General features: G+C 48.9%; 1 protein-coding gene across 6 annotated transcripts in view; it reads right to left on the reverse strand.

The window, feature by feature from the left end:
* CAMTA1 (calmodulin binding transcription activator 1) overlaps window positions 1–17,888 on the reverse strand; it is a 295,455-nt gene that overhangs the window by 270,547 nt on the left and 7,020 nt on the right. The window contains exon 1 of one of the 6 annotated variants that reach the window (XM_063353606.1): window positions 7,501–7,669. The exons of the other annotated variants lie outside the window; for them this stretch is intronic. Within the exon in view, the coding sequence (XP_063209676.1) occupies window positions 7,501–7,525 (25 nt within the window). The 5' untranslated portion in view covers window positions 7,526–7,669. Of the gene's footprint in view, window positions 1–7,500; window positions 7,670–17,888 lie in introns of those variants that run through there. 6 annotated transcript variants of the gene reach the window in all.

Here is a 17,888-nt window from a genome sequence, read left to right on the forward strand (position 1 = left end):
ATGTAAAATTAAGAAAGTACAACTATTATAAAGTTCATGGAAAGTTCCATATTAATTATACCACATAAACCCTTCGTAATTTTATGGGTTTCTTCATGCTCCTTGCACTTTATCCTCCCAAGGGATGCAACATGGGCCATAAAACTTTAAAGCGCACAACAGCAAATCACACAGTGAGCCTGTGCTCTACCCCCGCTCTCCAAACAACCCCCCTCCTCTCCTTTTTTCTTCTTTCTTTAACTGGTTCTTAAATCTTCTGTGATCCAGGAGGTGAATTTAGATCTGTAGACCATTTAACTACCACACTTTATCAATATAACGTATAATTGGAGAATATAGAAATGGCTGAATGGGTGTTGATCAACTGCTGATTTGCAGACAGTTCTATACAGGAAATAAATATAAAGAATAAGCCTATAAAATCACAAACACAAGTTTTATAAACCCATTATTATGAAGTAATAACTTAGGGTTGGCCATCTTCTTAACTACCTCACCAGAGACGTAAAAGGTGTTTAAACGTTACAAATAGGTGCTTTCGTATAAAACAAACAACTAAAATCACAACGTAATTATTAGCTACTTAAATAGGACTGGAGGGCGTCACGTTAACCACGATGGCACTGACCACGCTGCGGCCCGAGCGGCGGAACCGAGGACCCACAGTTCAGACACAGCACCCACCGCACGCCCAAACCTGGGCTACCCGAAGTCACCCGCTCCCTGGCGTAACGCAGCAGGAACCCACGCGCCAGTCCCCCTCACAGGGCAAATACTGACCCCGTGCCTTATTTGAGAGAGCTCAGTAGTGAGTACGTCAATACCCAAAGCAGCAGCTCCGCTGTCCTTCCTTCGGACTTGTGGTTCTCAACCCATTTGGCTTTTCTGAAACTCTTCCCCTTTGCAAAAATAGCTACTCTCCCAATAACTCGCTTTTCTAAAGATGATACACAAAGACTTAGACAAAAATGAAAGTCAAGGTATCTAGATTTAGTCAAAAGAAATTTTTTTATTTTTTTTTTTTAAACATATTTGTGCTTCCCACATATTGATTTGGCTCTGCTGGGTCCCAGGCTGTGGGCAGGGGTATGAAGTCCCCTTGATGTCCTACATTCTTCCACTTGCTGACCTCTGGACACAGACAAAGCCGATAAATTCAATCTGGCAGAATTAAGTGCAAAGAATTATTCCTGATACAAATATGTGAAGGACTGGCATGCTATTTCTCATAGTTAAACTTCGTTCCTGGCATTTTCAATCAGTAAACAAGTAGCAATATAAGCAAAACCAACAGCTTTTGCTCTGTTTTCTAGAAATATTTGGACGATTACAGTTGTAAATCTCTTGGCAACAAAAGCAGATTTCTAAATATCAATAGAGGGCGGCTGAGATAAGATAACCAGGTCCAGCTCTCGGCGCTGCCGTCCCAGCACCCGGCTCAGCCACTGGCCAAGGAAAGGTGTCCCCATCCTGCGCCGGGAAGGACGCGGGCAGCCCCAGGAGCCACCCGGGGGCCGAGGGGGGATGCAGGAAAAGGGTAAACGTTTGAGCAATGGCAAAAAACATGATATCGGAGCAAGAGGGGATGAGACACAAGCCAGCACACGCAGAGCTGCTGCCTGCAGGGAAACAGGAGGAGCGAGGAAAACTAGGAAGGATGGGGAAGTCCTAGGAATGGTAGTAATATCAAGGATGACCAAGGAAGTAATTTTCCTCTAGTCATTTACTGAATCTAGCCTAGTTGCTTGGAATATTTGTGATAAACACTTTGTTGCTACGACAAGCTCTACAAACCATTCTAAAACTGTAGGAAATACAAATATAGCTGAAACTCTGGTGCTGCGTATTATCCTCCGGGTTCTCAACCAACAACGCTCTACTTGGAAGTTACTGTGTCCTCTTCACACAGCAGAAACTTTCTTCACATTCCATAACTGAATCCAACTAAACAACACACTTACGTAAAACTGCAAATGGCACGTTTAGGGGAAGAGTTGATAGCACAATTCTTCTTAATGAAAGCCCAAGTGCTGGTTGCAAAGGTCTGGTTTACACAATTAGCTATTTATTTCTTATGCTGTACATTTATCACTGGGCTCAGCACTTAGGAGGCTGCTTCCCCCAGCCAACAAAATGGGCTCCTCTATTTCCCAGGCTCCTTCCTCTCTCCCCGCTTCGCAGGCGGCTGAAAGCACCTGCTAACCATACAAGACAGCAGGATTTGGTCAAATTCAGAAGATGCACAAAAGTAACTATTTTAAACGCAATCTTCAGGAGCGCTAAAACAGTGCAGTCGCTTCAACTCTCTCCTGCAGCTCCTAAGCGTGCTCATGCGTGATTTTCACCGTCTTGCATTTAAGTATGACGAGTGCAACAGAATGATTAGACCATTGCTCATGGTCGCCAACAATTCATTTGTTTTAGACCTGTCATCAGTTCCCTCGTCCCTTGGTTTTCACTAAAAATACATCATCAAATTCAACTGCAGTGAAACTAAGGAGAGATGCATATCATTAGCCAAGCCAAGCAAAAATAAACCACCCATTTATACAGTTTTCAATACTACAAAAGTTCTCAACGCTACAACAAATTTTCCAGGAGTCACGAAGTGTTGGCTAAGGTTAGTGAAATTGCTTACTCTGAGCCTACACTCTGGCAGCCACCAGCCACCGAGATTTTTACTTTTTTTTTTTTTAAACTATGAACGGTTCGAGTTTGGAAACCTACCTGGAGAGCTGGCAGGAAAATACCCCAAAAACCCTTAAACTGAAGAGCAGGGCAAGAACCCCACAACCCCTTGAAGAGACAAGAGCAGGCGAAGGACACTGAGCCCTCCGTTCCCAGTGATAACGGGAGTTTGCTCTTGCTCACCCAGTGCCATCACTGCCCCTTGGTACGGAGCCACACCGACAGCATCGCCCCAGGAAGAGGGTGCTGCACCCCAAAACACTGGGGTCAAGACAAAAGCCAGCACCCACAGGCGTGCTCATCCTTCAAAACCCGTGTTTAAAACAGGGTGAACACAACACAGGGCTGAAGGGACACAGGAAGCCACAGGCGGTGAAAACAGGACACGAAGTGAGGGGAAAAAACTGAAAAGGAAAACCTCAGCAAGGTGTGGAAGAGGAAGCCAGGAAGCACTGAAGACGCAAGAAGCTGCTGGAAGCACTGCATTTTAATTAACCGGCACTGTATTCCACAACACACTCCACCAGCCTCATTTCGCTCCATGGAAAGGTTTGGGTTTGGTTTTTTTTGTTTTTTTTTCTTTCCCTGCAGATATATTTGGTTTATTGAAGCAGAGACAGAAGGGACACTAAAAAAGGAAGGTCACATTCCAGCTCCTGCTTTCTGAAGGCTGCCTGGACAGAGAGGTAGGACAGCCATCGCCCCTTCCGCCGCTGACATACATCTTTCTAAGCAGGGCTTTAAAAAACTGCATGTTTGAGAAGAACCGTTTAAAAACGTTAGTAAAGTTAGCAACAAGTCTTGAAAGATTGAATTTTAAAAACATTTCTTTTAACCTTACTCATACATAATCCTTCCACTGCTTCCCGACACGTGAAATGAAACCCGAGTTACAACATCTGTAGGAAAGCCTCCCACAGAAGTAGCTTTAAAAACCCACACAAGTAAACCAAACCCCTTTGAGCCAAAGTGTTTGGGAAAACCATTAACAAGAGATGGGGAATTGGATTAAAAAACCTGAGCTTTGAACAAGCCCCATGCCTTACACCAGGAGTCTTGTGCGTAAAACGGTTAGAATACCAAGAGGACTCCAAAAAAAATGATCTCTCACACACGTGTAGTTTGGACAAGAGCACATCAGGTCTGCTCTCTGAAACCATCCTGCTGGCTCACAGCCCTCTGAGTGGGTCCAGAAACGTCACTAAAAGCAGTTTGCTACAGTCTCTGACAACAGAAATTTTGGTAAAATCCCAACTGCTGAAATTCAGCAAAAATTCCAGGTGTCAAACCCTGCCTCTCCACCCTGACAGTCCAACTGTGCCAAGACGGACAGCAGTACCGAGGGCGCAGCACAAAATCCAATCCATCACGCTCACAATAAGCTCAGGTTTGTTTAAGTAATAAAATGTTATGCAACACTTCCGCAGAGGGAAGTAAATATTTGCTGTTTAACAACCAAATCAAGAATGTTTTGTTTTTAAAAGGTATGTTACCAGAACAGCCTCTGGCATTCAGTAATCTCTGAAGCTCTCCCTTCCTTCCCGGTCAGTATCAACGGCAAACCCAGAAATGCTGCCAGAATCCCCCCCGCCGTCCCCGGCTCACCTGGGCATCACCGGGAGAAGTTCCACCTCCCCTTTCCCACCCCTTGGCCCCACCTGCATTCACGGGCGTAACATTTGACGACCGCCTCCGACCGACCTTAGCGGGGAACACAAATGTAGTGCCCAGCTCCTGCGCCAGCCACACCATTTAAATACACGGGCATTGCTCTAAAGCCATTGGTTTCAGATACCTGTCCATGAGAATACGCAGAAACACAAATAAAGGTTCTCTATGCTCATTCTATTTTGAACTTTTTAAAAACTTTCTTTTTTTAATTTAACGACGAGCCCCCACCCCGATCAAGTTCACAGCCCATCACAGCTGCCAAGGCGGCACCTCCAAGGGGCAGTGCTGCCATTTCACTCCAGACACAAAAAACGGGTGAGAAACTACAAGAGCCACAAACCCTGTGCTGCAGGAATGGTCAGAGCTGTTCGGCCACGGAGCCCAGCTTCATCCTGCCTAAGGAAACCAGAAAAGAGGGAACTCACCCAGGTTCTCCAGGACGTGGAAGCCTCTCCTGCAGGCGGGGAGCAGAGACACCAGCCACGTTTCAACCCCCACCTACCACCGAGGCTGCTCCGCTGCCAGCTGGGCACCAGCAGCCCCCACCGACGCCTGGTGGGGCAGCTCCGAGCCCAGGTGGGTCTGCAGAGCCGCTTGTGGATGTCCACGGGGCTCGATTCTCCTGTGCCACATCGGGTGGATGGACCAGATTGGTCCCCAATAAAGCAGTGCTTCTCCACGCAACTAACCGCGAGCTGCCATTTAACTTTGGGTTTTAAAGTACCAAAAACCTAAAGCTACTTGCATTCTCTCCTCCAGCATCTGTACTACTGGTGAAACACTTGTCTTGAATCACGCTTTAAAACGATTCCCATTTAAGTTTCTGACAGGCGGAGTTTAAGTTTAAGGAATGAATGGTTTATATCTTGCCTCCCTGAAAATATACCACAGAACTAGGTCAGCGCAGGGAGCTGCTCCGCGATTACTACGAGAACAACCCAGCCGCCGGTGCCAAGCCGAGGACGCCTGGCTCCCACCGCAGCCGTGCCGCCGGTGCCACGCATGGTGCAGAGCAGTGACCGGCCGGTGACACGTTTCAGCACTGGGCACAGAAGCTGATGCTCCAGCTACGTTACAACAGCAAACACTGCTGCCGAGCCATCACCTCAGCAAGAACACACCTCAATGGCCCACAAAAACCAGTTTCCAATACGAAACATGACAAAAGTTGCATTAGATAACAAGCAGAAAGGCCAAATTACCTTCCAAGTCAAGGAGCACTGACCTGCACGGCCCTGCAAAGCCACGGCCTCAGAGCAACGAGCATACTGAAAGCCGTGCTTTACGCAGAAAAAACGTCATTGTGCCGTAGCACAGGAAGCCCCAAAACAGAGTGAAGCCCAAGTGCGTTTGGTGACAGCGCTTTCATCCGCTGAAGAACCAAAACTTCACAGTTTGAGCTGCAACTCCAGGTAGACACTAATTCTCTTCTCACTTACACCCCTGTTCACCAGTTGGCATTTTACCACTCCAGTGGAATTAATCATTTACTTCAATGTAAATGAGAGAAGAATGAAGCCCAGCGCTTTCCAGAGCACAGGGAAGATGGAACTAATGAATTTGGAAGCATCAAAGAGATTAATAAAAGATGAAGCTGACAACACTCATAATCACCACTACTACTTAAAATTTACATTTTTGCAGGGCACTCAGTGTTCATGATGCTGGACAAGGTGCAGGGAAACAGCAAAGCAAAGGTAGCCGTGCCTACCATAGGCTCTACGGCCGCTAAATTAAAAGAAACCAAAAAAAAAAAAAAAAGAGACAGTCCCAAAGCACTTTGAGCAAAAATCCAGACGAAGAGGTGGGAAAACAACCCCGGAATCCTGAGGGGTTTCCAAGTAAAGAGTGCAAGTGAGGAAGAGGGAGGAAATGCGCTTGTTATAGCAAATAAAGAAAAGAAAAAAAGACTAGCCCAATTAAATACAGATATTTGAGGCGCCCAACTACACCCAGAGCGATTCCTGAGGCACCAGTGAAACGTACCCGGTTTCAGTTACGCAAGGGGTTAGTGCGGGATACCAACCATCCCCCCTCCCCGGTAAAATGGAGGCTCTGACACCGGTACCGGCCGCACCAGCCCCGGCTGCCTCAAGCACCGCCCGGGGCGATGCCCGTCCCGTCCCAGGGCGCCATCCCGGTCCCGGCGGCGGGGCCCGGAGCCGCCGCGAGCGCTTCCCGCCGGCCTGCTCGGACAAACTTCAGTTAAATACCAGAAAATACTAACTACGGGGCGAGCGGGCCCCGGGAAACCGCCCCGCTCCCCCCCGGGCCCGGCGCCGCGCTCCCGCCGGCGGGGGGGCGGGGGGGCGGCGGGCGGAGCAGCGCTTCCCCCTTGCGGACACGCCGCGCCCGGCTCCCCGCCGCGACGGCAACTTCGGCCCGGAGTTGGGCGCCCCGGTCCCCCCCTTCCCGCGGCCGGCAGGGGCGAGCGGGGCGGGGCGGACCGGGCCCTCCCCTCGGCTCGCTCTCCCCCGGGCCCGCCGCTCCGCCCGCCCCGGTAGCGCCCGCCCCCGGCCCGCCCGCTGCCCGCCAGCGCGGAGGCCCCGGTGCGGCGGGGCCGCGGACGAGGCCGCCCCGCTCGTGACGGGCGCGCGCCCGCGAGGCACGTGCGCCGCCGCCGCCGCCGCCGCCGCCGGAGGGGGGGGAGGGGAGCGGGGAGGAGGGCGACGGGGGCGGCGCGGCCAGGCCCGGCCCGGCGCGGCGTGACCCCGGGCGGCGGCGGGCCCAGGCCATCAGCGGCGAGCGGCGGCCCGGAGCCCCGCGCCGCGCCCTGCGCCGGCCCCGCCGCCGCAGCCTCCATGTTGGCGGCGGGCGGGCACGTGCCGGCGGGCGGCGGGAGGCGTGCCCGTGCCCCAGCCTGGCCCGGCCCGGCCCGGCCGCCGCGGCCCCGGCGCCACGCGGCCTGCCCGCCGCACATGGCCTGTCCGCCGCCCCGGCCCGGCCCCGCGGGGGCGCCCGCCGCCGCCAAACTTCGCGCCGCGCGGCCCGGCCCGGCCTCCTCCGCCGCCGCCCCGCGGCGGGGGCAGGGGCGGGGGGCGGCGCGGGAGGCCCGGCGCGCCGACAGCCCGGCGGCGGCGGCGGGCGGGCCCGGCGCGGCCCGGCGGCGCGGGGCGGGGGGCGGCCCGGCCGCGCTCTCACCTTCCGGCTTGTTTTCGGCAGCCATTTCCCCTCCGCGCGCCACATCCTCCTCCGCCTCCTCGCGACCGGGACCCAGGCGCGCGCCGCCTCCTCCCGCTGCCGCCGCCGCCGCCGCCGGGCCGGCCACCCCGCGCGCACGGCGCACACCCCGCGCCGCCCATTGGGGGAGCCGCCGCACTGACACCCGCCGCGGCCAATCGCGGCGGGCGGAGGGCGGGCGCCCGGAGGGGATGGGCGCGACGGACAGCCCGCCCCGCCAATGGGAGCGCCGCAGCGCTTCACTGACACCCGGCGCAGCCATTCAGCGGCGGCGCCGGGAAGACGAGGAGGGCGGGACGAGGCGCTTGACTGACGGCTGCAGATGCCACTCGGGAAGCGGCGCCGCTTTACTGACGGCCGCCAGAGCCAACCGCGCCGCGGAGGAAACGGGACGCGCCGATTGACGCACGGGGCCGCCGGCGCCGGCAGCCAATGACCAGCGCTCCCCGCCAGAGTGACGGCGCGCGGGACCAATGGGGCGGGCGAGCCGGGCGGCCGCCGGCGCCCCCGCCCCCCGCCCTGTCCATTGGCTGCGGGCGGCCCCGGCGGGCGCACGCCCCCTCCGCGCCCTGTAACCCTAAACAAAGCCGCCGATTGGCGCGGCGGGCGGCACGCCCCGCCCCTCCCCGCCCGCCCGGCGGGGGCAGCCCCGCGGCCCGGCCCGGTCCCGCAGGTAGCGGGGGCAGCGGCGCCGGTCCCGCCCGGCCGCCCCTTCCGCGGCGCAGCGAGAGCCCGCTGACCCTGTGCCGCGTCGGGGGGCTCCCGGTCCGCCCGTACGCAGATAACGCGCCGGCGGTGGCAGCCTCCTCCGCGGCTCGCCGGGAGGGCGGCGACACCGGTGGCGGAGGGGCCCCGCCGGCCGGCGGAGCGCTCTCGAGCCGCCGCGTTGGAGCGGAAAGGCCGGAGCTGCGGTGTGTTCTCGAGTGGGGAAACGCCGCCGCAGCTGGGAGAGGCTCAGGAACCGTTTTTACAAAGGCCGATCTGAAAGCCCGCGATTCCCCCATCCCCCGGTAACGCCGGCGCTGAGCCCGCGCCCCGCTCGGAGCCGGGACGGACTCCCCGGCCCCGCAGAGCCCTGTGCAACCGGCCCCGGGGCTGAACCGGGGATCCTCCCGTTTCCCCACCCTGTGCGAAGGCCGAGCCCCCGCTCCCCTGGCGGAGCGACGGGCTGGGCTGGGCAACGCCAAGGCAGAAGCGGCAGCTCCGGGCAGGACGAGGGGAGATCCGCACTCTGCAGAACCCGGGTCTGCGCTGGCCGGGCGATGGGGAACGTCCGAGGGGGCCCTGAGCCTGAGCAGCACCCAACTGCGGCTGTGCCACCCCCAGCCAGGGCCTCGGGAGCGTCAGCTGCAGAGTCCCCCAGGGAACCAAGTAAATCACTCTGTCCTTTTCAAAACAGAAAGCGCCTTGGAAGAGCGATGGATTCTTTGCCTGGCCAAGTTTTCTCCCCATCTCTGTCAAAGCTTGAAAAGTCCTGGCACTTCTGCCTCCTCAAGCAGAGCTCCGTGTAACTGGACCACATCTAATGCCGGCACAATGCAAATGAAGATGGAAACGGTTGTTTCCTTTGATGTGTGTGACTAAACACGCAAAAAGGATATTTTCCCTTAGATCCTCATGAGAGTGGAACTCCTTTAAAAGACCTGTTGGCCCTCTGGTTTTGCGAAGGACCAAAGCCATCCCCGAGCCAAGACGAAAGAGCAGTACGTTGTGATGGGTCTCTTCTAAGACAGAAGAAAGGAAAATTCCTTTTTCCTATTTTCAGTGGCTGCTAATCTCATGGAGCGTGAAAGGCACATTGAGGAAGAGGCTCTAGAATGACAGGCTCACTCCCGACGGCCACAAAGCTCGTCTAGTATACTCTGGCCTATGAATACACACAAATATTAATGCAGCTACAGGATCTGCTATGATAATTGTTTCCTTCAGCTGTTCAAGATACACTGGAAACTTTTCTAGCTGCCATGCTGGGAAAGAGCTATCATTTTCTTAATGAGTTCTAGGGAATTTATGTCTCTCCTTGAATATTCTTCCAAGATGATCCATACACTTTGAGCAGAGACATGAGGCAGCCATACAGCTGGTGCTCCTCACAGTTTGTATTATGGCAAAAAAGGAATTCTAGATTAAACCAGGTATCCCTATGCTGTTAAGAGAGGGAAGACCATTTTCTCATGCAAGTACCGGATGTTTAGGTGACATCTCACTAAACGCGGAGGGCCAGCCCGTGTGGAACCCATTCCCAGTGCTCCCTAGGGAGCAGCAGGTGCCAGTGTCCACCCCCTACGGACAGAGATCTGCCTTGCCATCGCTTCTCCAGCAAGAAACAGGCACCAGGATTAGCCCAGAAGCAGAGCCCACAGTGCCTTCAGCGTGCCAATCTACCCACTGCCTCTCTGCCCTCAACCAGCTCACCTCCAGCCACGTCAGTCTCCTGCCCAGGATTAACCTCAGGCTGGGATTCTGAAGGAGCTGGAGCTTCCACATGGATATTCAGCCAAGACTAGATAATGAAAAGGAGACGAGAGAAACAGTGGAGCTAATGCATCTCCTCCAAGTTACAAGGACTCTGCTTACTGCAGGGGAGGCTGGACTAGATGACCTTTAAAGGTCCCTTCCAACCCAACACATTCTGTGATTCTGTGACTCTCACTCTGCTACCAAATACAATTATGTCGGAGAACTGTGTGGATTTGGTTCTGCAGACACCAGTGCTTGCGGCTGAAACGCCATTAGGAACCCAGCCCGCTCCCAAGTACGCAGGAGCAACTGTTGCCACAAACAGTCTTTCCATTCTTCGCAGGGAGACAAGCACAACCATTTATTTTGGTCATAACCCTCGCTGCATTGTTCACTTACATACTCTTGAGAACAAATAACCATAAGGTACTCCACATGGGGTTAGACCTTGAGATCACCCAGAAACATAATTAAATGCAAAATCAGCTACATGTGTACACAAGAGTGTCCATCTCTCTCTTCTCTCCAAAGCTCAAGTAGTTCCTTATGTGCCTCTATGGCTCATTAGAGTAATGAGGTCCATGTGCTCTGATTGACAAGGTTGTTCAGGACGCCAGCTGCCTTCTCTCAGCCGTTACAGTCTGGGGAAGGAGGAAACAGCTCCACTTCCAGAACGCACACAACCCACCTTCGCCCTACAGGAGCGTGCAGCCTGCTCTGCAGAGTGTCTTTGGGGCACTGTCTGGCTTTCTAGATCCTTCCTGGTCTGCAAAGATGATGAGAATTTGTGTGGATGAGGACGAGTAAGGCATTTTTAAGGGGTTATCAAAGTACTGTATGAACACTGCTACATATGGCTAATGAACTTATTCTCTTCCTCAATATAAGCTTTTCTACCAGGAGGAAAAAAACCCTAATAAACTGAATCTTATATACCTGAAACCATACGTAATTTTAACAGTAGCCTATAGGTTATTACAGCAATGTGATCTATGTAATATTATGGATGCTATTTGAACATGGACTTTTCATCAAACATGCCAGCAAAGTCACAAATATTTTCATTTAATTTCTTGTGCAATAAAATGATAAGAAAAAAGCCATTTGAATTGAAGTGCTGCTGGTATCTTTCAAGTTTCCCAGCTCCCCACTGTTTAAAAATCAGAGGTCTAATCGCTATTAAGGCACAGAGGTACTGAACTGCAAAAGATTCTGTGCATGTATGGAACAGGATAAACTGCCTCGGTCTTACCTTTCCAGGGGCACAAACACAGAGCTACCTCCAGCTGATAAGCGGCGAGGAAGTAGATGTGCCAGGCTTTTTTGCCATCTGAATCATGAATAATTTTTAACAGTGTACTGATAAAAGCTGCTGCTACTCTGATGTACGGTGTTTGGGTTTTGTTGTTAAGAGACAGGTGAAATATGAGGTTCTTCAAAAAAAAAAAAAGAAATCTTCATTGTCATTCCATGGCAGATGTGGGTCTGGCTTGGTTAATTGGGTTAATGTGATGATTTGGCATGTTACTTATATGCAGAAGTAAAACTGTAAAGAATACATTCAAATATCCTGTTATGGATATTCAGCAAATTATACATCCACCGTTGCTATGGCAAGCATCAAAAAGCAAAACAATTCAGTTTTAATAGCTATAATGACAATGTTGGAACCCCATTTCTTTTGAATTGTTTGCACAGAGTTACTCCATGATTTAAAAGCAAGGAATGCCAAGTGTTTTTACAAAAATACTCTTAAAAGTGTGAAGAGATGCTTAAAAAAAAAAAAAAACCACCTCACTGATAGAAATGAAATGGTTTTGCCCTTTCCTCTCTCCACTTACAGAATCAAAAGCAGTTTCTTCTAGGCACAAACCCAAGACTTAGCCAAGTCAATGTGTAGGTACAAATCCACTGTTACTTCACAACACTTTACTGCTTTTGTGAAGTATAACTGCCAATTCCCAAGTTCATCAAAACCAGATAAATATCCCAAAACACATGCATTTCTTCAGAAAGGTTCTCAGAGAAACATGCTCTGTTTAGGGCTGTGCCATCCAAATAACTTGCCCAAAATAATGTGTGGAAGTTGAAGAATATACATTACTAGGAACCAGAGATACTGGCTACACTCAGAATGGATGAAACTGCATACTACCCAGCAGGAGGCTGAACTCTGTCATCCTCCATAGGCTGGGGTTTGGATACATTCTTCTCCCCGTTCCTTCTGCAGTTCTGAGCCCACTTATTTCCCTTAGAAATACAAACACTACATTCAAATAATCTCTAGTAAAACTCTGTTGGCTCTAGGGAATTCACACCAGACTAAACTGAAGCATAACTCCAGAGCCTAAACCATTTTAACAGACCCTGGAGGAAAGATGTTTGTGCTGTGCAACGCCTCATGAAGTTTTTGTAGATATTTAAGCCAGTAGCCTCAACACTAAATGCAGTATTTACTTGTTTAACCAAGAACAAGGGCAAAAATGCTTTGTTACTCCACACTGGCACCGACCACAGAAGGGAAACACGTGGCAGCCTGGGGGGGTTGAAAAGCTGGAGCCCAATTTGTTCTGGTTAAATGTCAAACAACTTCAGAACTGACTTACGTGGGTGCCAACCTCCTGCATTTTGCTGTGTCAGCAATGCCAGGGAAGAATGCCTGCCATGCCGTGTGCTGCGGCATGCTGCCTCTGCCACAAGCCCCGTTGTTCCTCCCTTTGCGGTCCTTAGTCCTTTACTTCTCCGCGAGAACTGGGCAGGTTCTGTCTTCACTTTGGTTCATGCTCCAAAGCACCTTGGTGGCACTAAGAAAATAACAATTATTTTGCTCTAATATACACCCACAAGCCAGTTAGAGGAGAAAAAAATTGAAATATGAGGTAAATTAAAGCTTCCAACTAAGGGGATTTACCACTAAGTCACCATAAAACTCAGATAATTTATTTTTTCAATTCTGCAGCAACTTTGTCCAATTTGTTTGAATTAGCTATTAGAAATTATGTCTCAAAAATTAAAGAAAATGTCTATTGACCATTACATCAAATTCTAATTTTAGCCAGAAAAAAAAAATAATCAGGCTGTGATTTACTCTGGTAGTCAACTTACATTAACAGTCTTTTCCCCCCATTTATGTAATTCTGGAAAAATCAAATAATATATACAATGCTCATAAATGCTGGGCTAGATTTAGTAAAGACAATTTCCTACAGTATATTCAGGACATTTCTCTTTGCTTTCTGTTACAAGAAGACAATCAAGTTAGTTAGTTTAAGGAGGTAATATGACTGTCATCCATGGTAGCCCCAGTTATAGCTTCAGTGCAGTCTTCAATAAGGTACATGGAAGGATGTTGGTTTTTTTTAAGCTGTCATCATCCTGTAACAAGCTGTATAGCCTGGCTGCTGCTCTCTGGGAATGTTTTTCCCCCACATCCCAACCCCTCTCCCCTGCTGGTATGCAAAGCTGCACTTATTCCTTAAGAAGCAAGGAGAAAGTGTAAATCCTACACAGAATCAGTAATGCAAAGCAATCGTGCACAGCGCTGCTCCCCCGCTGGCTCTGTTCTGGGCAGCAGATGAGCAGTTCCCAGCTCGGGACCGGCCAGGAAACGCTGCTTGACAAAGGTGGCAGTGCCAGCTCACTGAATCCCAGCCCACAGCGTTCGCAGAAACCCACAGAGTAACCCATATTACACGAGGAAAAGGCCATTTTCCATAATTCTTATTTTCCCCTCAACATGTACAAGATAGCATAATCTTCAGGTTAGTTTGGTATCTCTAGCGATAGTTGAAGCAAATAATAACGGGAAAGTACGCTTAAGTCTAAGATCCCTAAAGGTATGCTCTGAATTTCTGTTCCTACTTTTAAACAAATATCTTAACTGTTCTGAAATTGGGCTGCTGTCTATATTAACTGAATAAATACAGATTTAGAAGCCAAACTTTAGTCACCAAGGTATGAAAATGTCAGCCTCAGGCACTGAAAACAGAAGAATGAGTAATGGAAGACAACAACGGAAGGACAAAAGGAGAAAGAAGGAAGAGAAATTGATGACGGTAACAGAGGCAGGAGGTGTTCAAAGCCACATAGATTCAGGAACTGGAAGCCAGAGGCAAAGCCCAATTTAACTGAGTCAGCCTGCTCCCAGGGACCTTCTGATGACAGCACCACCCAGGCCCTGCCCTCTGCCCAAAAACCCGGACTGGAGCTACCAAACCAAGTCTTTATTCATATGCTCCTGTGATTTATTCTGTGGATGTGTAACACGGAAGCATCACTAACAAACAACAGAGCACTCATGCTTTCAATTAAAAAGCATTATTGTTGAAATCATTATGCCAAATTTTTAAAGAACTCCACCGTGACTGGGTTCTGCCATGCTATAAATTCACAATGAGAAGGAACTTCCCTGACTTTTTTTCATCATTATTTATGAATAGATAAACCAAATGGAAATATAATTACAGTATCACAAACTAGAATCAATCATGACTTGCTTACAGTGGTACTATGGCAGTGCAGCTACCCAAATTATCTCTTGGGTGCCTGACCGATGCCTTATTACGCAAAACCTTCCTTCTCGGTCATCAAGGATGCGCAGTAGTTCTTATAAACAAAAATGATTGGTTTAATATTTCTCATTAGTTCTAGCTATACAGCAGAGTTTTCTTTCTAGATTTGCCTAAACCTTGCCTAACTATTAAAACAATTCTCTCCCATATGACCCACGAGAGTTGCACGGAATGAGAAATATATACAAACAATATATGCCGAAAATGTGCAGAAATAGCTAGAGTCTACTAGATGATTTCATTTGCAAGTTCTTGACTTTCCCCTGAACTTCCTCCCCTGCAGGACTGGCAGAGTAATACTTTTTTTTCCCTGAAGTGGAGTAAATCAGTTCCTACACTCTCAGTAGCAGAGTGAAAATTAAGATGTAAAGGAGTAAAGAATGCAGAAGAACCCTATTATTCAACAATACCATTTGCTGCTGATCTGCAGTTGCTAAGACAGGCACGTCAATTATTTATAGAACCCAGAGTGTTAAATATGAAGTATTTCAGCCTGGGACAGTAGAAAGGTAAAAGCAGGAATGTGATCCTGTCAGAACTGTAGGCAAGGACAGAATATCCCTACACAGATTACCCTTTTTATTGAACTGTAAATTGAAAAAGGTCCTTATGAAGTGTCACTTTCGGTGATAAGTGATACACATTCTCTTTTTTTGACAGCATCAGTCTATATTTAACGTTTATCTAAAGTGCTATTTCTGCCAGGGAAACAATTCACAATATCTTTGAAAAACACAAGTTAGCATAACCTCATCTGAATATTCACATGAAGTCCACGACCTTCTCTTCATCCGTGCTTACGTCTAGGAACAGCCTGTCATGCTCATTTGAAAATTTGCTCCAAATGACTGCAACCTCGCCATTCTCAGGGTGCTGAAAAGGCCCCACCATGCGACACTGAGCAACACTATAGCACCGCCCAAGGATTAGACGTGTACTACCAACTCACCAGAGTAACCACAAAATGCTGCTGAAAATAACTTCCACTGACTCCTTAGAGGGGGAGATATATTCAAAATTAGCAAGCATGCCTAAAGAAAATAATTCTGCATAAAATTACTTCTCTTTACTTGTAAGAGAACTATTAATATTGGAATTAGCTTTTATACTTGCAATGGTATTTTTCAACTTCCATCTACGATTAAACAGCAAAACCTGCGACGTAGTGTTGCACAATGTCAATTTTTATAACACCTCTTCCTGCTTAAAAAAATTAAGTAGCTTTGTAATAATATTAAAACTATAAGTTAATTCTTCTGTAGGACTACCAATTGATCAAAATCAACTAGAAGTATAAAAAGTAAACATGTCCTAGTTGCAGAAATTAGTATGGGATCAACGGAAGTGGCCAGTCACCTGGAGAACGAGCCTGAAGGGCACATTTCAGAAAGGGATCTGCAAGGTCTGCCTACGAATTTAAATGCTGATCGGGAGTATAATCTAATGGACTGCACTTACTTCTGGCGTATTCGGCATTAAGCCCTTACAGTTAAGGTTAAAGTCTGAGGGATGGAATTATGCCCCTACCTCAAGCACCCATCACCATCCAAATAATTATGTTTTGCATGAACGACACAGAGGTGTAAGTGCCAGCAATGGAACTGGCTCACTACAACGGCCAGTGTTGTGTGGCACAATCGTGTCAGCACAGAGACTTCCAGTTACGCAGGCTAACCACAAAGTTTCGGGTATGAAATCAGAAAGAATGTAAAGGCTTGCTTTTAACAAATTGCTTATCATTGTCTATAATAATCCCGGCATTTTGGAAACAAAATATTTCCCACCTCATTTGGCCATTTGCTTGCTCCAAAAACATTGCTCCCTTTCTTGCACCGTTTAAGATGCAAGAAGCAGAAGGTCCCCGAGTATGAATCGTCACTGCTGGGAAGCTCCTTGCATGTGGAATCCCGCAGAGCTCCGTTCCGCTCCCTTCCTCACATAGGATACACTCTATTATGGGAGGTGCCAAAATGTTAAGGTTCTTCATGCCGGCAATACACAAACATATGCTTTACACCTCTCACATTGAGATTTAAACCTCTCACATCTGAAAACTTTAAATCCAGTATCATTAGTCACCTGAGTGGATACCCAAGAAAAATAAGCACTGACTCTACAGAAGCCCTTATTTACTAAACTATTATAAACAACTCGTTAACCACACTAATCCCATAAAGCGAGCGGTGCTTAGTGGCAGGTATCCACCATCTACTATGGGAAAAGCTACATTGTCTGTCTCTAAAAATAGCTTGTTTATTTTATGCTAGTCAGTTGCCAGCTTTTATTCAAAAAGGGCGAATTTTTACTTAAGAAGAGTACGGTTGGGAGCAGACAAATCATGTGGCAGTTATTGATATACTCATCATTAGCTTCCACACAATCAAAATTCCAACTTATGTTCTCAGTAGTGATACCGGACGTTTATCTGCACGGAAGGTGCTTGTATGGCTCATAGCAAGCTTGTCGAAAGCAAGTATCTGGACTAGAACACCCAAACTTGCAGCGCAATGTTGTCCATGGCTCATCTGAGGAACTAATCTATACTAGTAAAAAATGTCCACAATTTCTGGGGAGGAAAAAAAAAAAAAAAAAAAAACCACAAAGCAAAACAGACCCCACAAGCAAAAGAAAACCTTGGAGCCCTACCTGCTAGTAACAACAACTGTAGTACCAGCCACCAGTACCTGATACAGGCTTACTCAGATTGATGGATCCATGAAATATTCTATGCCAAATGAAATACTTCAAAGATGGAGGATTTCTAACTGCGTCTCCTCCGACTGCCTTGCCTCTGACATCAAGGGTGAGATCTTCAAATACAATGACTACAAAATTTTGTCTGACAAACCACTTACAGATAAGGAATAAAACTGAACTTTAAGATCAAAGTATACAAGGCGGTGATTCACCTTCCTTTCTTGTATGCTTCAAGACAGGCTAAACACGAACATAATATTAGGTGTTTTGAAAAGCTGCACCTGCGTTTGAGTAAGAGAATTTGCAGCAAGTGGTAAGGTGAGGCTACACAATCCTGAACAACTGGATACGACTCTCTCTTAGATAAGCATCCTCCGTTACTAGTGCGAGAGCTTTGTCTATCAGACCATGTCACCTGAATGACTAACAGCACTAACTCCCACTGCTGCCACCTCTCACCGACTCCAGCAAGCTAAAGCATTAGCAGGACAGCAAGCAAAACAGAATACCCATTTCCCAGTGCTGCCCTGCAACTGAAAACCTGAATGCTGACAAGACTGAGGGGAAAAAAAACAAAAACCACAAGGTAGTCTAGTAGGCAACTGTCTATCCTCAGGTCAT

The sequence above is a fragment of the Chroicocephalus ridibundus genome, chromosome 16 (assembly GCF_963924245.1).
Source record: "Chroicocephalus ridibundus chromosome 16, bChrRid1.1, whole genome shotgun sequence".
Taxonomy (NCBI): domain Eukaryota; kingdom Metazoa; phylum Chordata; class Aves; order Charadriiformes; family Laridae; genus Chroicocephalus; species Chroicocephalus ridibundus.